The sequence below is a fragment of the Physella acuta genome, unplaced genomic scaffold (assembly GCF_028476545.2).
Source record: "Physella acuta isolate Inbredline_101_S28 unplaced genomic scaffold, ASM2847654v3 ptg001743l, whole genome shotgun sequence".
NCBI lineage: Eukaryota > Metazoa > Mollusca > Gastropoda > Physidae > Physella > Physella acuta.
In genome coordinates this window covers 24,574-48,023 of record NW_026733254.1, presented here as the reverse complement: position 1 = coordinate 48,023, position 23,450 = coordinate 24,574, and the positions used below count along the sequence as shown (strand labels likewise).

The window sequence follows — 23,450 nt, the reverse complement described above, 5'->3', positions numbered from 1 at the left end:
TGATCAAGCTTATTATAATATATTATTGTTTAACCAAATATATATATTGCTTAACTCACACAATTCAGATACTCATAAGCAGAACATTTGTTTTATTGTATTGTTTTATTCTTCCAATCACAGTTTAAAGTAAAGAACTTTGAATAGTACAAAGATAATGGCTTTTTTTCATGTAGTTTAATTTACACATAATCTAAATCTGAGAATTTTTTTTATCAAAATAAAGAGTAAGAAAACTATTTTAATGAAAGTTTCTTAAACAATATAACAAAAAAAGATATAGCATGCAAAGCATTTACAGGACAATATGATGACAAATCATTTTTTTTTAAGTCTCATAATTATTATTTATAATAATTATAAATATTAAATTACCCAATGGATAGATGACACATACTTGTTGCTTTTAAAGTATAACGTGAAAAGGTATTTTTACTCATAGCAATACTAGACATAAAAAATTAAGGAAATCTTTACACAAACAAATTTCAATTCCTATAAGAAACATTTTTACAAAAATGTAGTATAAAGTAAGTGATTCAAAAGATCCCTACATAAACTAAACTCATTTTCATAGTAGAGACATAAATTTCCAATAAATATGAAGGAAAAAAAGGCAGTTAAGTTTTTGGTGCTGCAGTAGTGGAGACATTTTGTGATAATGGTGGATGTGTTGGTGGTAAAATATGACCACCCTTACGTGACAGTAATAGAATTTCTTCTTTAAGGGCATCAACTTCTTGGGCTTGAAGCTGAATCAGTTGAATTAAACGTTGTTTTTCACGGATATCTGATTTACGTTGACCAACAAATTCCGCACTCTGAGAAATAAACAAAATCATGTTTTACTGTGGGAGTAGCTGACGTGAATATCAAGTTTCAACTGGTTCATAAATCTGATAACAGAGCAAAACATACATTTTAAAAACTAATTACAAACTACTAAACAAAGGTAAAGTTACAATGAAGATAAATTTTGTTACAATTGAGCTAACAAGAAACGACTACCAACCACTTTTTTCTGCCTGTTATCTAGAGTGCTGGTGTACTGGTTCTGTTCTGTGAGTAACATGGCTAGCTGAGTCAGTCTCTTTGTGTTGTCTTGGATCATGGCAGTTACCTTCTCTTTGTGGTTTTCTATCTCCTTCTGCATTTTTTTACAATTAACATTTAAATTGTACTGAATTTCTTTGGTTGATTTGCAAAAGAGATTAAAATAATCTATTGTTTTAAAATTAATTTAGGAAAATTGTGTTCCTGTAACAACAGAAAAGATAATGTTAATTAATAAAATTAAAATGATATGAAAAAATCAATGGGTCTACTAACATCAAACTGTTTGACATCATTAGCACAGTCATTTTCAGTTAGTCGAAGCTTTTCTTTCAGTTCTTCAATTGTGCGATTAACCGTAACAGTCTCTATCTTCTCTAGGTCCACAACCTGACCAAACTTATCCAGCATCAGTTTGGCACACGTCTCCTCCATCTCAGAAATTTTAGCATCAAAAGTTTTCCTGTCCTTGATAAGCTGGACATGCTGTTTTCGAGATTCTCTGTTTATCAAACAAAAAGTATTTTTATCACACATAACAAATGTTATATTTACTGTAAATCTCAGCACTTTTCATGACATCTTGTGTTTCTAACTGGAGAAGTGCAGTCTTTAAGTATCCTTTCAGACATCATTTTTTTCAAGTTAGCAGTCAAGTGCTTTACCTCTCAGCTAGTTTTAAGTGTTATGTAAAAATGAAAACCTCACTACTGTAGTACAGCTCCACCTAAAACCCCTAGGCCTACCTCATGTGTCTTTTTTGTAAGAGTTTTTCATGTTCCAGCTCTTTGATTCTGTGCTGCAGTTTGACAAGTCTTTCTGATTCAAAAACTAATGTGGGATTCAAATCATGAGGGAATACATCGTTGACTATGTGCTGGATCTGATGAAATCTTAGTGTGGCGACTACAATCAGTTCATTCAGTTTTCTTTGTTTCTCTAGCTACAAAAGGACAGATAAGGCTTAGTATATTCACTCACTACAATCAAGTAAACTATATGGTTGCTTTATTATGGCCATAAGTTGAAGCTGAAACATTTAAAATTGTATGTGTATGTTTATATGGATAAGTGAATGTTTAAAATAAAATAGAGGTCAGAGTTTACTTGGAAGTCTTCAAGGTCATCCTGGGCTGTCTTTAACTGTGAATCAATGATTTTGGCCTTCTTCTGCAAACTGTCGAGTTCTTTCTTCTGGACATCCTGGTTCTTCTTCTCATCAGTCAGTAGCTCCTCTAGGTCCAATCTTTTCTCTCGCAGCATGCACGTGTCATCATACAGTTTCTGAATGGTCAAATTATTCATTCATTCATTAAATAAAGCTGTATAAAACGTATTTAACTTCTCTTTCTATTGTGTCTGGAATAAACACCAGTGTAAACAGTACATACTGGACTGAACCCCTTGATTTAAAACTGACCTGATCACACCAGTGTAAACAGTACATACTGGACTGAACCCCTTGATTTAAAACTGACCTGATCACACCAGTGTAAACAGTACATACTGGATTGTTCCCCTTGATTTAAAACCAGTGTAAACAGTACATACTGGACTGAACCCCTTGATTTAAAACTGACCTGATCACACCAGTGTAAACAGTACATACTGGATTGTTCCCCTTGATTTAAAACCAGTGTAAACAGTACATACTGGACTGAACCCCTTGATTTAAAACTGACCTGATCACACCAGTGTAAACAGTACATACTGGACTGAACCCCTTGATTTAAAACTGACCTGATCACACCAGTGTAAAAAGTACATACTGGACTGAACCCCTTGATTTAAAACTGACCTGATCACACCAGTGTAAAAAGTACATACTGGACTGAACCCCTTGATTTAAAACTGACCTGATCACACCAGTGTAAAAAGTACATACTGGACTGAACCCCTTGATTTAAAACTGACCTGATCACACCAGTGTAAAAAGTACATACTGGACTGAACCCCTTGATTTAAAACTGACCTGATCACACCAGTGTAAAAAGTACATACTAGACTGAACCCCTTGATTTAAAACTGACCTGATCACACCAGTGTAAACAGTACATACTGGATTTTTCCCTTGATTTAAAACCGGTGTAAAAAGTACATACTGGACTGAACCCCTTGATTTAAAACTGACCTGATCACACCAATGTAAACAGTACATACTGGACTGAACCCCTTGATTTAAAACGCACCTGATCACATCCAGGGGGACAAACATCCAGGTCATAACCTCCCGCCTCTGATTCTGATTCCTCATCGCTCTCCTCCCATTCGGATTCATCATCAGAGTCATCATCTGAGTCTTCTTCAGAGTCTACAGCACAGAAAAACAGTTAAACCGCAATGCATGTGCTGATTTTAAATAGTTTTAAAAGACAAGCACTCAAATTTTAACTTTAAATTTACATTGTTTTAATTAAGCCATGGCTTTAAAACATGTCTGTTTTGTCAATAATTTTGTTTTATTTCATAATATAATATGAGAAATTGATATCTTTAATATAATTGAAATGGAATCATTAAAGATAATGAGTTTTGTTGCCTTTGACAAATAAAAAATATGTTGACCTACCCCCTCCATCGTTTGCTTTCTTTTTTGTTCTTTTCACTTTCTTTTTAAAAACTTTGGTCAAATATTCAGCAAATTTGTTGTTTTCTCCTAGAGACTGTGTAAATGTTCCCATCAAAGCTTTCTCTTTATCCAAAAGTTTGTCAATGTCTTTTTTTTTCAAGTCTATTTTACTCTGAACTTCAAGCATCTGTTACAAAATTTAAAAGAACAGAATCTCATTAGTTTAATGATAAACTTAGGAAATTTATGGAACAGCATGGCTTAGCAGTAGAGATAAGACTGCTAACCTGGAAGTCTTGAGTTTGAGTTCAAGTCAGAAGATTGTCCCTGCGTCAACCCAGCTGTAATGGGTACAGGACTCACATTAGGCAAAGTAAAGGTGACCAGGCAGTGCTGGCCACACTATCTCCTCATATGCCAGGGTCATAGAAACAGCTGAACTCTACTTCACTTACCCCATGGACAGACAGGTTTGAAAAGGGAACTTTAACATGAAATCCAGGGTATAAAGTTTACTTACTCTAACTCCCCTGTTAAAAAGCTACATGGTGCGTTAAATTTGTGTACATTTGTAAGAGTAGGTCTACTCTCATCTGATATGGCCAACCTTCTAGAACACTTCCTGGCAATAAGATACTTAGATTAAATGAGTATTTTTTGTGTCTGGACACATTTAGGTCAAAGCTTTACCTTGGCTTGCATGTCTGATTTTTCATTTTGCTTGCCAACCACTTTTTCAGCAAGAACATCTTCCCTTTTCTCATATTCCTTCAACAAAACTAACTCTTCAAACAGAGTTACTTGTCTAGGGAAAAAGGGAAAAATGAAAAATAAGTTAATAAACTAAGTATGGGGAGCAGGGTATAAATTGACAAATTTAACCAAAATCTTGCACATTATAAATTACAATTGTCTATGCTAAATTATATTTTCTAATTCTTTAACATACTGTAAATTGTTTTGTATTGATGATAATTACATTACCTCAAATCAGCATCCATCATTACAATGTCCAGCTTAAATTTGTCATGTCTGAGCAACCTCAATTCAGCATCAAACTTTATAAACAAATTCTGGATGTGTTGTAACAATTGATTTTGTTCATAGGTCAGCCTAGAAATTAAAGCTCATACTAAAACAAGATATTCAATATACTTATAAAGCTATTTCAAAAAAGTTTTATTTGGATTCTCTCTTCTTCAAAATTCAGGAAAAGAGAAACAAATTAAATAGTCAGAATTATATCAAATTGGTAATCTTAACAGAAATATCATCTGAAACCTTTTAATAAGAATAGCAAAAAATGTGTAACCTGATCTGTTCAATTTGATGAATTTGTTTCTCTAAAGGTGAGACTGTGTCATCTTCTGCTATTTCTTCACTCACTTCCACTTCTTTCTTTTCTTCTTTCTCCCCAGTGCTAATTTTAGAAGTCTGCTTGGAAAGAGTTGATGCTGCTGTTTGCTAAAATATATATATATATATATATATTTGTAAGTAAACTTCAAGTAGGCTATGACAGAAGCTTACAAATATTTAAAGTGGGTTTAAATAATGATTGTCTTTTTATTAAGGTGTTTAATTGTTAGTAAGGTTTTTAGTAACTGTCTGTGTAACAGGTTTCAGTACCTGTCTCATTTTAAGGTAGATTTTAGTATCCATCTTTTCAGTATATTACAGTGTCTATCTGATAAAAATAATTTACAGTGGCTGTAATTTGTACAAAGAGCTTAACGTTGTCTTAAACTGTTGTTACTTTTTAAAATACTGGTTTGATTAGAATAATGCAATAGGATAGTAGAGGTTACATGGAGGTTGAAATATTTAAATACATAATGAAAACCACAGAAGTATTTTTTACTTTTATTCTGACAAAGACTCTTGGACCTAGCTTTTTTTTGTAGGGGTTTCTTTATTTAAATGCCCTGAATACTTCTTCAGTTTTCAAGCATTTCATTTGTAATACATAAGCTAATGTTTAAAACCGTGAATTAATTATAGAACAAGAAAAACAGAATTCATAAAGATCACAAAATGTTTGCCTGTGATTGAAATCTTACACATTAATTGTTCAGGTTGCTGTCTTGGTATGAAAAATAATACCAGTGTAATGTATTTTTTTCACCAGTCTAGGTTTGATAATAAATTTTTGCTTTAATCATAACATTAGAAACATATGGTTATTGTATGTCATTAAATAAATCTGTCAAAGCATATCTGTAGAAGCAGACAGGTTACACAAGGAAACATAATGCATCTTGTAAAGAAAATAACAAAGCACTTATAGGACTAGCCAACAGTAAGTGTTTACTTGTTTACACTGGCATTATCTAAACACTATCTTACATTTGTTTCATCAGAAACAGAATCTTCACTCATCTGAAATTGGGATGTGAAATAATACATTGTCATAATGAAATAAAACAGCAAATGTATGACCTGTTGGCAGTTGTAGAGATTTTAATGTTTTTTATTAAAACACCAGAGCTGCATGTATATATGAATATAAAAATGAATACTAAAATTATTTTTGTTTTACAAAAATTCTAGTAATCACAGAGAGTCTGATAAAGATTATTTTTGGTTCTATATTTTTTTTCACCAAAAATTTAGCAGAAGAAGAGAAATAAATCATTGGTTTATTTTAGCTAAAAATAAAATCCAATCAAGGTCATGACCTTTTCAAAACAAGCTTCAGACATATTACCTGCTTTTCTAGTGCAGGAGCAGCGGTTGATCCACCTCCACCACCAAAACCAAATCCAAAGCCTCCGCCTGACCCTGCCTGTCCTCCATCTGTCTTAGCTTGTTTTTGTCTGATGTCATATTCTATTTTAAACTTCTTTAAGCTCTCTTTAGTGTACTCCATAACTCTGAAGAAAAGATTTTCTACAGCTTTACCAATTGTATAGATGAGACAGACAGACAGACAAGCAGATACATTCCTGATACAGATAAACCACAGAAACTACTTATCTCACATATTTGCTTGATAAAGTAGTAACTTAAACTTTGGTTCACTAGTTCATAATTAAGGTTTTTACTACATTTTAGGTTGACCTATTTAATTTCCTGTTTCCCTCCTCACCTTTCTGGCATCTCTTCCAGTGTCAGCTCTGGAATAGGTGGAATAGGAACAAGGCGTTCAGGATCCAGCTTGGACTGAATCTCTTTCAGCTTCTCTACAATTTCTTTCACTTCATTAATAACTTGAATTTTGCTGTCTCTTAATGCCAGAAGTTTTTGGTTGAATTCATATTTGTAATCATGAATCTAAAACAAAGTATTTTTTTAATTTATAATCAAAATTACGTATAATTAAAAAATGGGGATGGAGTGGTCTAGCTGTAGAGAGCTGGACTGCTAACCCATAAGTCTCGAGTTCGAATCCGGGTTCAAGTCAGCAGACCGTCCCTGAGTCCACTCAACTCTTATGGGTACCTAACTCACGTTAGGGAAAGTAAAGGCGGCTGGGCATAGTGCTGACCACACTATCTCTTCATATGCCGAGGTCACAGAAACAAGTGAACTCTACTTCACTTGCCCCATAGACCGTCAGGTTTGAAAAGGAAACTTTACTTTTTTTTACTTTTATAATTAAAAATAACTCAATTATCAACAACAATGAATAATAGTTCTTTAAGATAAAAGCATTTTAGCAACTTTAACATTTAGTTCTGCTATCCACAACTAAACGGAGCAAAAAGATATTCAAAGAAATTATTATTGATTATAATACTTCATCTTAATATTATTGGATGTTGCTTGAGTTTGACTAAAGCTAGAACAAATAAAGAAATGAAATTGACCAAAACAGTGCACTGTATGGATAGAAAAAAACAAACCAAATCTTTTATAGTGAGAAGTCTCCACTGAGCCTTCTCCACATTCATTCTTAGATGATCAGGTACAACATAGTCAGCAGCAGTTTTCAACTTGAAGTCTCCCATATTCTCTTGGGCCTCTTTGATAGCAGCCACATCATTGGGGTCTTCACAGTCATCATCTGGTTTACTTGAATACAGTTCTTCCCACTAAACATGGCCACAACAAGTTCAATTTAATTTTTAAAAATTAAAGAATAGAAAACTCTTTGGTTAAAATATAACCATTATGTTATATTATGTATTACTTGGATTAAAACCAATTCACATGAATAGGTATTAATAGGTAATTATTAAATTAAAGACATAAAAAACAAAAGGCTACTTTTTAAATCAAACACAAAAGCAGCAGACAAACCTGTGCTCTGCGCAACGCTCTCTTTCTCTTTTTCTCTTCAACTTTCTGCAGTGCATTAGTTATCCTGTCTCCCAGATTGCCTTTCATGTTTGTAGCAGTAGTGACACCTTTACCTCCCCCAGCATCCTCTTCACTTGTTTTTTCACCATCGGTAACATCAGTTTTATCTAATAAAGTTTCATATTTTGATATTACAAGAACTTCGTCAAGAATAAATTTAAAAATGACTTTACATATGAGTTTGAGCAAGCAATATGTAAATATATGTTTTAATGTGTATTAGAATTTTTGTACCCTTAACCAATATTTAGACACTTTAAAGCTGGAAATATGTGGAGGCAAAGGAGAAGGTATATTCTACTTATTTCTTATTGCAGTTTCATTTATGCACAAAGTTTCTAAATGTCAAAATTGTTGAAAATATATTTTTGAAGTGAACAACTTAAATTTAAATAAAATTATTACTATAATGACAATTACAACGCAACTTATTAGGGATCATATTTCTGAAACTAACTATCTATTGTACTATACATAAATAGTTATTTTTAACATTTAAGATCAACATTTTAAGTGACTTAAGACTAGCCCAGAATCACAAATGAACCAGAAATGAAAAAGTTGATACAATTGTTCATTTGAAAAGTTGTAATGTTGTAATTGATAATGTAAGTGATATAAAAATATACTTACTGTCAGCTTCATTTGAAGAAGCATCTACTTTCAAATCATCTTTAGTAGACATCTTTGTTTTCTTGCGTTCAAATTCAGCTTTAATTTGGTAAAAATCTTCAGAAAGCTTGGAAGCTCTAAAGCTTGTAACTTCATGTTGTGTTGTGAAAGCTTTGACAACAATCCTCTCACATTCTACACAGTCTTTGAATCTGGAATCATTGAGAAAATTTTATGATATGCAAATCACTTGTTTAATACTTTGAATTATTTATTGCTTACAACTTAGACCTATCAGCTTATATAAATAAATGACTAAATGTTTACAATTAAAACATATACAATTGTTTAAATCTGTATTTTGACTTCTGTAATCTTATTTGATTAAGGTTGAAAGAAATGTCTCCTGTTTTTTTTTCAGGCCTATTAATAAATTTGCAAAGCTGGGAATGAGCATTGGACAGACATTGGTAATGAATAAAATTTCATACCTTTTTCTAAGTTTCTCCAATGATATTCTAAGCTTTTCAGATTCCCAAGCCATCTCCTTTTTAACAGTGTCAATCTTTTCAAGAGTTCTTTGTTCCAATTCTTGTTTAATTTCTTTATCCATTTCAAATTCCTGATTAGAAGTATAAGACCATTTTTTTTTAAAAGTCGCATATAAATTAATTTAAAGGCTATGTAGTTTTAGATATATTTAAACTACTTTAGTAAATAACGAAGTTTATCTCCTTTAAAATTAGTTTTGTAACATTTTTTAAATGTGCATGCAGGACTATATACAAAGGTTTAGAGGTAACATAAAGATGATTCTTATAAAGTTACCATGCGATTGAGTTGAAGATGTTTAGGTAAGTTCTCGTTTTGTTCAATTATTGTTCTGAATTGGCGCCTCAGTTGGTTGATTTTTTTCTTCACTTCTTTTTTCTTATGTTCAGCTTCTTTCATTCTTTTGTCGTACTCAGATTTTTGTTTTGCATCTTCAATGCTGTGAAAGAATTTTTAAAGTTTAGCCTAACGACAAAAAATGTTTAGCATTTAAACAAACAACATTTTTAAAATTGAGAACTGTAAAAATACATATCAAAACCAAAACAAAACTATATACTTTACTCATAGTTAATACCAGTGCAAAACTAAAAATACAGACTAAATATCTTATAATGAAATAGTGTTTGAGAATATGATTCTTAAATTACATCCAGATTAGAAGTTCTAGAAGTTAAATGTACACCCAGAGTCCACCCAACCTAGATGTTAATCTATTTTTAGAAGATAAAGCTTTCCAGGAGCCATGCAGCAAGATTTCACCTTGATTTATTAAAACAATGTTTATATGAGATTCATTAAATATTTCTTGAAGAGATTCATTAAATTTTTCTTGAAGAGATTCAGTACAATATTCCCCGAAGAGATTTATTATAATATTTACTGAAGAGATTCATTAAATATTTCTTAAAGAGATTCATTATGTTTCCCAGTTGGGGGGGATCCCTTCCAACACTAAAATTAAGAACGGAGAAGAAGAACAAGATTATGTTCATTGAACATATAAGTAGAGGTCATTTCCCTGCCCTCTCCTTTGTAACTCCAAACATCATCAAATACTAACCTGTAAGCATTTGGATCTTCAATGTCATCAATAAGCTTCTGTTGCTCAATATACTGAAACAGAAAGAAAATAAAGTTATTAAAAGGTTTCTCCTATTTATTTATTTATTTTAAAACAATGTATTAACTTTTTCTATAAAAATATGTAAACCACAGAAAAAATACTTTGCACCAGCAAATGATAGAAAATATTGTGTCATTATTTACAGACTCTTCAGAGGACAGTACAGACATATAGAGACCACAGTACCCTTGCTGAAGGAAGTTTAGCTTTATTTTCTTTGATCTTTTCTTCAAGTTCCTCCTGGGTCATGAAAGAAAACTGGAAAAAATTTCCATCCGCTCCACTTGTTAACACCATGGTACCTAAACACACAATGCATCTAACACTATATAATTTGACATTTTTAGTGATATTTGTTTTATCATGGGTATATCAAGACATGAGCTATAGGTACTGTAAGGGGGGAGGGGTCATTTAGCTAACCTGATACAAAGCACACAAAAAAATTAATACAGATCCTGATATTAACTTTATAGATGAGTTGATGTTGTGTGAGAGAACATGGATGAACTGACCAAAACTACATGGATGAGTTAATGTTCTTGTGTGAGATAAAATTGTTGAACTGACATACCATCAAAACTGGATACAACCGATGTAACTTTGCCATAGCTGTTATCATGCATGCTTAAAGTCCACTGGGGGCCAAGTTCAGAGAGATCATTGGGCTCATTCAGCTGCTGGACTCTCAACTGACCATTAGCCATGCCAAAAACAACTGACTGACCAGAGTTGCTACCAAAACAGAAACAATCCAAAACTTGCTCATTGTTAACACATTTTATTGCCTAATTGTTTAATGTAAAGATAAATGAAAACATTTTTTTTTCAAATTAAGAAAAAAAAAGAGATTACATTAAATTACAAAATATAAATTGTATTTAAACAAGACGAAATTAAAACATCTAAGTAATTGTGTACACAATATTTACCTAAATTGTATGACTTCTATTGGAATGTCACTAGATTCAGACACTGGAATTGCCCTTAAAGGCTTGTCTATATTGTCTGGCATCATCAAAGCTTTCTCCTCTTCAGGTAAAAATCTACATTCATACAGGTAACCAGCATCAAAGTCTCCCTACACAAGAGACAAAACATTTATAAATAAGGAGATTTAGATGGCAATTTATAATTAGACACAAAACATTTACGAATAAGGAGATTTTGATGGCAGTTTATAATTAGACACAAAACATTTATGAATAAGGATATTTTGATGGCAGTTTATAATTAGACACAAAACATTTATAAATAAGGAGGTTTTGATGGCAGTTTATAATTAGAACTTAGTTTAAAACAAAAGGGTAAGTGTTGGCCCCTGAAAATTCAACTTTATAATAATTTTTAAGTACTGTGAAAAATGCATTCAAAATGATCAAAATGGTATTGAGCCAACCATATCAAAAATATTCCTAGAAGTCACGTATGATGTTGTATACTGACTTGCATGAACAGCCTAAAAAATTTCAGGCTTGAGTATTTGACTACTGAATCTGTATCAAGCAAGTAGGTTATATTTACCTTCTTCATTAAATGACTTTCATTACTATTTATTAATGGATTGTGATTTTAAAACCAGTATAAGCTAATATAGAATCTACATTTTAATAATTTTATTAAACATGTGTTGCAAGCTACAACTATTAAAAATTTCAAAATCATTTCACTACAAAATTCTTTTTTTAAAGACGCATAGGCGTATGAAATAGATTTTTAGAAAGAAAAAATAAAACCATCACGTGTTTGCTAAACTTTATTTGTTTTTTTCTAGTCTAGAAATCGTGACCTAGTTTACAATCAACCAACATAGTCACCTCTAAAGATAAAACAGCTGGTAATGGGAAAAACACAAGTCAGAAAGTTCAAAAACTAATGCTTCAGTTCATCAAGAACATTGAGGTTAAAGTGGAGAACTTAACTTCCACATAAAGTTATGTACAATATTACATATGTGTGTGCACAGAGAAGACACAAAAACAACCCGCAAAAAAAACTTTTGTCAATTTAGAAAATATGAAAATCTTGCTGAATGCTCAAAGGCTCTCTAGCTTTGTGGGTTGTGAAAAGAAAATCAAGTATAGAATACAAAATAAAACATTTGATATTAGTTTTAGATACATTTGATTTAGTAAATTATAGATATAATCTACAAAATCAAATGTATCTTTTTTATACAAAAGATTTTTTCAAAATATTACTTAGTATGTTATATTCAGTTTTTTTTTGTTCTGAAGAAACATATTTTTTATGTATGTTTTTTAAATTCATCTAAACATATGCCAATTTTCTCATGACTTTAAAAAAAATGTCATAAAATTTAAATACTTTAAAAGTTGCACTGGGAGTGACAAAATTATCTACTGATAAGAAAAATGTAAACTAGGTCTAGAGTTTCACAACACAATTATATAAATAGAGTGAGCATAGTTCATATTGTGTGTGTTTGGCTAGTCTCTAGTTGCAATCATGTTGGCCTCAGTTCTAGCACTAGCATTTCTTCCTTTAGTTCTCAGTCAGGCAGACCCTACTAAGGTCTGCATGCCTGACACTATTGAATTCATAACAGTTGATTTAGTGACAGATGTAAGTATAAACTTCAGAACTTCTTGATGTTAACGTGGATACTGATTCTACTAGATTTTTTTTTTTTTTAAATTATTAACCATGTAGGCTTACAGTAAAATCTTTTAAAATTATATAAATGATTTTAATTTTCTTTTCCTAGCAAATAGCAGTTGTTTCAATAGACTTCACAAAGAAGCTACTTTCAAGTGTTTCACCAAACAGAACAGTTGTTGATGATATTGCTAATGTAGGCTGAGTATTTATCATTTTAAAGTATTTCTCACACACTGTTGAACTGCAGTTTTTTTTTTATTTGAGTAATTTTTTATTTTTTTTTGCAAAAAAAAACATTTTAATCCCCATTAAATTGAATGTGTGCTGAACAAATAGACTCATTAAAAATTCCCTGTCACTTTAAAACTTTTAATAGCAGCTACTTTTTTATTCTCCTTTTCTAACAGTCAAAGAGCTATGTGATAGATGCCACAGGAAATTGTCAGTCCTATGATGCTCCTTTATCTGCTCTGTACCCACAGTGCTTACCTGGTAATGTGGGCTGTAGCCCTACTAAGCTGATACCATTTGTTCATAAATAGATATTGGTTGTAGCCAGTGGCGCAGTGAGGTTGGGTGTCAACCGGTGCGGCACTTAATGGTGTCACCCCCCCCCCCCCCAGAGGCATAGAGACCCTTCCCAGGGACAAACTTTCAAATTTTCTATTTGCTCCCCCCCCCCCCTCAAGTTTTCGATTTGCACCCCCCCCCCCTCGAGTTTTTCTCTATATATATTTACTATTTTTTGCCTTGGTGTTACCCCCCTAAATGGTGTCACCAGGTGCGGTCCGCACCCCCACCCCCCCCCCCCTCGCTACGCCCCTGGTTGTAGCCCTAAGTTTTTGCTATTTAGTTTATAAATATATATATAGGCTGTAGTCCTGAGTTTAAGCTGTTTAGTTTATAATTATATTGGGCTGTAGCCCTAAGCCACTTCTTTTATTTAGTTCCTAAAATCTATTTTTAAAATATTTTTAAACTAGAAATTAAAAAGAGTTAAATTCTTTATAAATAAACATATATTAAATAACGCACTATTTTTCTGACAGCAACTGCCCAACTTGAGGACAACATTTATATTGGATTTGGACCTGAGAGGCTACAAGCCGAAGCTTGGTTCATCAATCCATACAGTGGAGGCACTTTAAGGCTAGCCTTCAGCAAGCAGCCCAACCAGCCAAGCTACCCTGTTCTGTCAAAGTTTGTTGACAGTAAGTAAATCTATTGACCTCGTTTTTATGCACATGTTTCACTGACTAAGCTGATAGAAGTGATACAATTAGATAAAATGTAAAGCCTGGAAAGTGATATAATAACACTTCTTTATTGTTTGATGTAATTTTCTTTAGGCAATGGAGATGTATTTACAACCTTCTACGTCAACCCCAATACAACCATATCCAACCCAGATAGCTTCAAAATTCCAGACCCCTGCCCACCATCTGTCATTGTGTAAACCAGGGCAAGAGATTTTAATATCACACAATATGTCTGTCAAAGCTATTGGTTTTTTTATTTTATTTGCGTAATGTTTTGAATTTTAATAAAAATACAATAAGCACTGTCGTTGTTAAAGAATTTGTTACAAATACCAAATGTATTTGAATGGTTATTTCTTAATATAAAATAGTTTAATATGGGACTACACTTACTTGAAAACATTTGTTATTTTAATCAAACTGACTGTGTGCATGACAATCACTAGGAGATAAAAGTGTACTCACCATTGAGAGCCAGAAATTGCCCTCTTCTTCAGAATAAGTTGCATGTAAAATTTTACTTGGGTCTTTTGGAATAAATGGATGCCACTCCTTTGGTGGGGTTTTGGGCTTTTGAACTGTTTTTTTAAGAACAGTAAAAAAATACATTAGAATAATGAAAAATCTATATCAAGTGGACTACAAATACTTCAATTAAATGGCTAAAGTAAATACATCAACAGCTTCACCTCAGTGCAGCCCTTCAAGAGGTAGGACCAAGTAAGTGGATGGTTGCCAGACCCTAGCTAGGAGAGGCTACATTTCAAACATTACCACCACATAGAAATGTGGATTGCCATCAATCTTGAGATGTGAAATCACTACCTAAACCACATACAAATGGATAGGATGGGTAAAAAACATCCACTCCTTCAGAATTGGACCACAAGTGTGTGGTGTCCCCTTGATCCATCCCCTCAACTAGACTGAGTTACAACATGTGTAATGGGTCTCAAAACTCTCACTCTGTGCTTGTGCCTAGCCAGGTAATGTCTGAGTGAGTGGAAATCAAAAATCTGGCCAAACTTTTCTAGAGGCTACATCTTTGTCAAGCTCCAACACATATTACCTTCTTCATCACCATGATCTGATTCTGTCTCTAAACCTCTCTCTATTCTTTTCCTTCTTTCTTCTTGTTCTTTCTTTTTCCTTTCTTCATCTGCTATTCTTTCTCTTTCAAGTTCTTCTTCATGCTACACAAATTTCAAATATTTTATTTTTTAATATTTAAAAAATGCAAATTAAATTTGATGAAATAACATTTTTTAGCTGTTTTCAATCATTTTTGAAAGAATTCAAATTTAAAAAATAAAAAAATATACTATCTGCTGATACAGAAATTCTAGCCCTACTTTTAGCACCTCCCACAACCACAAAATTAAATTTTACTTAATCTCTATGAGAATGGAAACATGCAGTCAAAAAGATTTAGGTCATTTTTCTGGTATGAAGATAATAAAAAAAGGAAATAGCTAGAAATATTTTAAGCTTCATATGTTCATCAGCTGCCTATAAATCAGGTGAAACACAGAAGACAACAGAACAGCAAACAAAGTCATACTAAACAAAGACAACAGAACAGCAAACAAAGTCATAACAAAAAAGTTACCCTTAAGTAAGATTTAATGCTCTTGAAGGTGTAGGTTCTCATGTTGAGTCCACTAATTTCATAAGAATGAGATGTGTCAAAGTTACCAGGTTCTGGAGAGTCAACTTCAACAACAACTCCATCATCACATACAACCAACAATGCCTGTTTTTTCTGGAATTTAAAGCTCAAATTAGCATTGTAATCTAAGCCACAAGATACTTTTTTTTACTTCATGATTAAGTAATATAGGCCAAGTTCAAGGCTTAAAAAGTGATGGAAAGTTGTATTTAACTGTATTTAAAAAGTCAGTAAAAGAAAATATATTTAAGTGCATAACTGTTTTTCAAAACTTCATTATTCTTTTATTTAAAAAGTAACAACAAGAGCTAAAACATGAAATGTCAGCAAAAATTGAACTCACAAATTTTTCTGGAGTCCAGCTCAGTTGTCTCACTGGCCCAGGTACTTTAATAAAGCCAATGGGGTCATAGACCTCACTCACATACAGGAAGAACACAGTCCCATCAGCTCCCTAAACAACACAGCATTTCTTTTTCATCTTTTTAAAATGTTTTTTAACTCTAGCAATGATCATTACTTAATCACTTAGGTTATGCCAAATCATCTTTTGAAGTGATCAATATTTAATCCTATCACTTAGGTTATGCCAAATTATCTTATGAAGTGTTTGGACAATTATTCAATCAAACTTACACCAGTGGCAAGAATTTCTCCTTTCCCATCAAAAGCAAGGGCAGTTACTCTGTTCTTGTGTGGCTTAAAGGCTTGCTTAAGTGTGATTTCAGCTTCCTGCTTATCTGGCCTTCTAATATTGTCTTCTTCTGGTTTGCTGGTCACATTCAAAGCTCTGACAACACCATCTTCAAACCCCACAATGACAGAGCCTCCTTTTGAATCAACCTGTACACAGGTGCATAAGTTTTATTAGACAAGCATTCTTATTCACAGCTCTTTAACTCATACACATTATAGTTAATAAATGATTTTTAACAGTGATATATCTTTTAGAAAAAATATGTTGTAATATACATAAATATACCTATCATATATTGCTTTATTATCCTATGTTCCCACATTAAAAAAATCTTACTGTTAAAGGCACCCATTCTATGGCTGTTCCCCCAGAAGTAAACTTGGTCTCTGCCAGCTGTTTCATTTGAATGTAATCATAGACCCTCACAGTTTCTGGGGTTATAAAAAGAACAAATTGAATGTAATCATAGACCCTCACAGTTTCTGGGGGTATAACAAGAACAAATTGAATGTAATCATAGACCCTCACAGTTTCTGGGGTTATAAAAAGAACAAATTGAATGTAATCATAGACCCTCACAGTTTCTGGGGGTATAACAAGAACAAATTGAATGTAATCATAGACCCTCACAGTTTCTGGGGTTATAAAAAGAACAAATTGAATGTAATCATAGACCCTCACAGTTTCTGGGGGTATAACAAGAACAAATTGAATGTAATCATAGACCCTCACAGTTTCTGGGGTTATAACAAGAACAAATTGAATGTAATCATAGACCCTCACAGTTTCTGGGGTTATAACAAGAACAAATTGAATGTAAACATAGACCCTCACAGTTTCTGGGGGTATAACAAGAACAAATTGAATGTAATCATAGACCCTCACAGTTTCTGGGGTTATAACAAGAACAAATTGAATGTAATCATAGACCCTCACAGTTTCTGGGGGTATAACAAGAACAAATTGAATGTAATCATAGACCCTCACAGTTTCTGGGGTTATAACAAGAACAAATTGAATGTAATCATAGACCCTCTCTGGGGGTATAACAAGAACAAATTGAATGTAATCATAGACCCTCACAGTTTCTGGGGTTATAACAAGAACAAATTGAATGTAATCATAGATCCTCACAGTTTCTGGGGGTATAACAAGAACAAATTGAATGTAATCATACACCCTCACAGTTTCTGGGGTTATAACAAGATGAACTAATTACTTTATTTTCAACCATATTTGAAAAAATAAATTCACATAAAATTAAATGGCACAAAACTGTTTGTAAAGCAATGTAATCTCTAATTTAAAAAAACTGCTAACAAAAAAATATACAAAACTGTCAACTGACTATCAAGGCCTGTGGATACAACAATGTGTGAGACAGGGGAAGTAACACAGCCAGATATGGGTCCTGCATGGTATGTGAACAGTTTCTCTGGTGCTTGAGATGTGTGAGAGAAGGACAAGTCCAGCCTCCATATCCCACCATTGGCATCCTGACACAAAGGAATAAATGCTCATTGTAGACGCTGTTTATAAAAATGTGAAACTATCAAACTGTTACTACTATATGGAAGGGCAGGTCCAGTTTCCATACTTCACCATTAGTGTACAGACAGAATAATAACTTCTTGACAAGCAGTTATTTATAAATAAGTAACGACTGAACAGGCATCTTACCTGAGCATACCAGATGGTTGGTTCATTCTCTTCATCAATAGATTTAACAATACAGTAGAGCTGGGCATCTGTGCCAACTTTCAGCTCATTCATTGGATCCATTTCAAAAATACCAGAATCATCTGTTGCATCAGCTGTATCAATGGCTTCAAAATCCCAAACCTTTATACAAGGGGAATCAATGAAAAAAACATTGTAAACTGTAACTTTAAATCTTTCCCTTTAGTTCATAATCATTTTCATAAGTCAAAAGAGTAAATTTTTCAAATTTCATTATCATTTAAATTTCATAATTTATTTCTAATGAAAAATTATGAGCAATTACACAAAGTTACAAGTAATGGATAGTTCTAAAATAAATGTAAGTGTGAATTCAATAATAGTTAATGATGTATGAGTACTAAAATGTCCTTGCTGTTATCAAATATTGATAGAAGAAATAAGGACTTACTCTAATATAGCCATCCACACCAATGGTCATTAGCTCGCCCTCATCAAGTAAAATCTGCATAATTGGGCCCTGATGACAATTCTTTTTACCTCTGCAAGTGATTTCTACTTTAATAAGACCACCTTCCCAGAGCAACATGTTGCCCCATTCAGCACCTGAGAGAACCTACAGCAGCAAATAGACATTTTCAGCATCATTTTTTAACTAGGTTTAAATACAATGTAGTTAAGAAATGGGTCCATCTTGTTGTTTTCTTATTTTAATTATCTGTCATTTGTTTCTTTAAAAAATTATTTGATACCTTTCCATCTGGTAACTCCACATATCCTTCAATATCTGAGATTTCTGTACGGCCAAACCTTCCCAGTTCTCCTTGCAACTTTAAACCAGTAAAGGTATCAGCCATTTTCCAAAACCTTGTTTAAAAACATTTTTTAAATTTATTAAAGATATTTGCACCAGGTGTAATGTGGATACAAAGAGCTGGTCTGATACAAGTATCTGCACCTTATATGGCCAGTACCAGCTGTGGTCAGTTGACCTTCTAACTCAGGAGCAAAGGACACTCTAAACACATCTTGTGAAAATGACTTGGTTCTGAGGGTTATCTTTTCTTGTTTCCAGTTCCACACAGTTAACATAAAGTCTGGGTCTCCACCTTGTGATGCCAGGAGCTCACCATCTGGGCTGTGGGCACCATCAAAATAAGAATATAATGCTTGCCTTTAAAAAAATTTGTCATGTGAAAATAACTTATTTAGTTAGAGATGCATTCTCAAAGAATGATCACCTGAATGCCAAGGATGCGTATGACTCTTCAGTTCCTCCACGTAGAATACGATAAAGCTTTAGAGAAGGGTACTCAAAGATGTTGATGTTGGGTGCACTCCCCTTTTCACCTACAGCAAAAAACTTGTGGCTTGGATGCACCTAAAAAGTTTTTAGAAATTTTTTTTTCCTTTTTGTAGTTTAAGGGTTTGTAAATATGTTGTCTGCTTGAAAGTGAAAGAAACAACTTACACAAATCGCCCCAATACCACAGCCACTAGTTGAACGAAGATACCTCTGCTCTCTGGATTTTAAATTTAAAATCTGAACCAAATTCCCTGCAGCAAAGATGACATGATTTTCATCCAAAAGTTGAAGGTTGTTTCTTCGCTTACAGTCATAACCATATGAATGTCTGTTTGAATATAAAATAAAATGTGATCTCTATTTATAATTATTAAACTAAACAAAATGTTAATACAAGTATGTTTGTCAAAAATATTACTCTGATTTAGCTTCCTATAGTCATAAGTTTGAAAAAATGCTAAACTTATTTTTTTCAGTGAACAGTAAAGGAAATCAGTAGAGTTTTAATTTTAATAAATGTTATGAAAGCAATATAATGACTTACTTCAATTCCAACATATTCAAAGGAATACCAGAATCTTGAGCTACAACAGCCTTTGATTCCAACTCTTCAAAATTGTAATAAAAATCTGCAGGAATCAGGTCTTCCTCTTCTTTCATTACAGCTATATTTGACTCATCTTCCAGTTGTTCTGATTCTTCTAGAACTTTTTCAGCTTCATTTTCTTGTTTAGCATCCACACCATCTTCATCTGCATTTTCTATCTTTTCTGTTTCACTTTCAGGCTCATTTGCCTCTTTCTGAGTATCTGCAATAAATCATTATGCATACGTTTAATGCTTTCATCAAGTTTAAATTAATTATTGTTTGAAGCTTAAGATTTACTTTAATTCTTTAACAAAACAACTGAAAGATCTGCATATTTATAATTAAATAATTTACCTAAAACATCATCTTGATTAAAACCATCAGCTATGTTATCTTCACCTGAAATTTTGTTAATATCAATGAGATAATGATAATGCATACAAACAAAAATCTAGAAGATAATGTAATACACAGCAGCCATACAGTAGCAAGTTCTGGTCCTTACGGGCACGCTTTAGGCCTAAAGCCCAGTAGTTGTTTTTATTTATGTCTCAGAAACCAGTTCATATAAATAAATATATTTAAATATAATTGAAAAGAAGATATTACCATCTGCTTTAGTAAAAGGCTCTTCTTCTACTGGCAAACTTTCTTCCAGATTTACTTCCTGTCCTGTCTCTTGTTTTCCCAACTGATCTTCTTCACCTTGATTATGTTCTATGTTTGCTTCAGTTGTATTTGTTTGATCTGTTTCTTGAACATGATCTGGAGAAGGTTTAAAAACAATTGAATCCAACAATTAAAATATTTAATACATCTATTTAAATTTGCTATAATTTGGAGTTGAGATACATATATAAAATTAGAAGCTACTAACTGTCATCTGTTGTAGGTGGAGCTATCTCATCTGTTGTATCAGAATCTTTTCCTTCTTTAGACTCTTCATTATTAGTTGTCTCTTGTCTACCAGACTCTTCATCTTCATCATGTACTTCATAAGCTTCCTCAATTTCATGTGTTTTTTCTTGCCCAAGTTCTTCAACTTCTTGAATTTTTGCATTTTCTGTTTCATGGGCTTGTTAGATAAGAAAAAAAAATTACACCTAGCCGACTATTTTCACAGTTTATAAAACTGTTTTCATCTGTTATTGGTCCTCGTAAAATTTAGACCATAGTCTACTTTAAATAAATTATTAAATGTTCTTAAAAAAAAGTGCTAATTCAATCCCAAACCCAACTGTAGTTCTACCATAAGCCTAACCTTAACTAGACTTGAGATTACAATACTACTAACAATCTAAAACATCTATTTTCTGAAGAGTTTGTTCTGACGTCGTGAGATCTGTACCCAATGAATAATGATCCTAAAAGGAATTTTAATCAGCACAAATTACCACAAAGTAAGGTTTTCAGAAGATCAATCACAGAGTTCCAATAAAATAATACAGCCAATCAATATTTGTCTTGCTAAAGTGATAGTGAAACAGCAGGTATCATTTAGGATTGATGAAAATAAAGTAAATAAATAGAAATGTAGTTAAATAAATGTAGCCTTTAAAAAAATTAAATGCAAATTAAAATATTTTCAATTATTTTCAAGTTCTCTGCATTTGCAACTTTTTAAATTGTATTTTTATAGGTCTAACAATGGTACTAAGCTTCTTTATTTATTTTTTAAATCTGTTATGAAGTCAAAATTGACAACAACAAAAATGAATAGTGAAAGAAGACCCTTTTTAAAAAAAAAGTAAAGTTTCTTGTGTCTTTTTTTCGTCTATCGACTTTCGTGAAACTCGTGACGTTGTCCAACCATTGCTGAATTCAACTAAATTGGAAAACTAAATAAGGAAAACTGCAGAAATTAGAATTATTTAGAATCGTAAGCAAAAAAATGCGGAACTACTATTTTCTTTTTGTCAAATTTGTATTTTATAACCTTTATCCTTCGCTTCTGTAGCAGCCGCTAGATCCCCCTGTTCTTCCATGTCTTTAACTTTAGCTTGCTGTTGCCAGGGATGCAAATGTTTTGCGCATGTCTACTTAACAGGGGAATCTACTCCCTTAATAAGCCCTCGACCATCGCTCGTTAAGTTTGATCCCCTTTTCAGTTCAATCATTGCCTCCTCGAGAAAAACGATTTTCCGACATAAATCATTTAAGGACGACAGGGACGGGGATTGTCCAGAAAGAAATAAGCTACGATAAGTTACGATCATTTACATGTGAATTTTTGTATTTTGGTTGATGAATTAGGCCCTTTTTTACTTTCTCGTATATACGAAGTATAGAGAAAGTCTTGTAATCGTGCAAAAAAAAAAAATCGAGATTTTTACAAATCGTTTTACACCTCACTGATACGGAAAAACATAATTTTGCAATCTTGTCCGTATGTCTGTGTGTCTGTCTGTCTGTCTGTCCGTGTGTAAACACGATTACTTGAGTACCGTTACAGCTAGGTTGATGAAATTTCATACATAAGTATTTTATAAAAATCGTAGATCCGTATCAACTTTTGAGCGATTTCCGATAACCGGAAGTGGTACTTTTCCTACTTTGAATTTTTCAAAAGCCTATAACTTGAGTACTATTTCAGATAGATAAATGAAATTTCACATGTAAGTAAAAGATCTAATTCTCTACCTTCTGTTAAATTTTGAGTAATTTCCGTTGACTGGAAGTATTAACTTACGCTACTTCCGATTTCTCAAAAAACTAATGTAAATTTTAAAAGTACTAATAATATTGCGCACTATTATGCGCTTTTTTTATTTGGCGATCACTTGTTGTGCAATTAATTTGTCTACGAGATTTTATTCTATTTTTAAAACTATAAGTATTTAAAATGGATTAAAAATTAAATTAAAATTTAAAATGGATTAAAAATCATGTCTATAGCCCGAGTTCCCATCCCCTGTTATTTTATGTAAGAATATTCGAGAAAGTTTAGGGGAGATCACTCCCGGTTTATTTGTTTTGTATTTTGCCTTTTTAGCGCAATTTCCTTACAGGAATTGCGATTATTAACTCTTCATTTCTGGATGGATGTGTGTCCGCAGCTTTAAGTCGTCTTTAAGTCGTATCTCCTCCTCAACGAAGCAATATCGAGGACTAGTTCCAAAAGCAAATATGTTAAGCAAGTTCCGAGGATGATTGTGGGCCAAAAAAATTCCCGGAATTCCTTCCTGGATTTCCCGGAAAAGCCAAAAAACCTCGAACAAATGCAGTTTTTGGCCCATATCTCGGCAACCAGACCACTTAGCGACTTGAAACATTTACCAATCGATTCCTGTCATAATTTAGAACAATATTGCCGAAGAAAGTTTTCAAAAATATCCTTTCATTCGGTCACAAATTTTTTTTAAATTACAGGATAACATAAGGAAATTGCGCTTAAATTGTCACTAGACTTTTTAT

At 32.7% G+C, this 23,450-nt stretch overlaps 2 protein-coding genes across 5 annotated transcripts; one reads left to right on the top strand and one right to left on the bottom strand.

Moving 5' to 3' along the window:
• Positions 1-129: 129 nt before the first annotated feature.
• LOC131930232 (cilia- and flagella-associated protein 44) lies at positions 130-22,049 on the bottom strand. 4 transcript variants are annotated; one of them, XM_059286639.1, is made up of 40 exons: positions 21,973-22,049; positions 20,914-21,111; positions 20,646-20,801; positions 20,391-20,435; positions 19,992-20,256; positions 19,613-19,775; positions 19,383-19,522; positions 19,100-19,279; positions 18,894-19,008; positions 18,593-18,757; positions 18,142-18,303; positions 17,810-17,957; positions 16,798-16,892; positions 16,401-16,607; positions 16,108-16,218; positions 15,705-15,857; positions 15,165-15,288; positions 14,561-14,673; positions 11,147-11,295; positions 10,789-10,949; positions 10,401-10,516; positions 10,152-10,204; positions 9,365-9,527; positions 9,028-9,158; positions 8,558-8,748; positions 7,865-8,031; positions 7,468-7,656; positions 6,711-6,895; positions 6,330-6,495; positions 5,969-6,001; positions 4,935-5,086; positions 4,607-4,735; positions 4,313-4,427; positions 3,623-3,809; positions 3,243-3,364; positions 2,161-2,337; positions 1,800-1,996; positions 1,330-1,555; positions 1,013-1,147; positions 130-821 (listed from the first exon to the last, which is right to left on the bottom strand). In XM_059286639.1, exons 1-40 carry the CDS (start codon positions 22,019-22,021, stop codon positions 621-623), a joined length of 5,934 nt encoding a protein of 1,977 aa, XP_059142622.1. In that variant the 5' UTR covers positions 22,022-22,049; the 3' UTR covers positions 130-620. The 4 variants fall into 4 exon arrangements, with proteins under 4 accessions (XP_059142622.1, XP_059142623.1, XP_059142626.1 ...); XM_059286640.1 differs by having other exon boundaries at positions 4,935-5,056; XM_059286643.1 differs by lacking the exon at positions 5,969-6,001 and having other exon boundaries at positions 4,935-5,056.
• LOC131930233 (uncharacterized) lies at positions 12,635-14,398 on the top strand. The gene is made up of 5 exons (XM_059286644.1): positions 12,635-12,800; positions 12,943-13,029; positions 13,244-13,328; positions 13,886-14,047; positions 14,186-14,398. Exons 1-5 carry the CDS (start codon positions 12,684-12,686, stop codon positions 14,290-14,292), a joined length of 558 nt encoding a protein of 185 aa, XP_059142627.1. The 5' UTR covers positions 12,635-12,683; the 3' UTR covers positions 14,293-14,398.
• Positions 22,050-23,450: the final 1,401 nt, after the last annotated feature.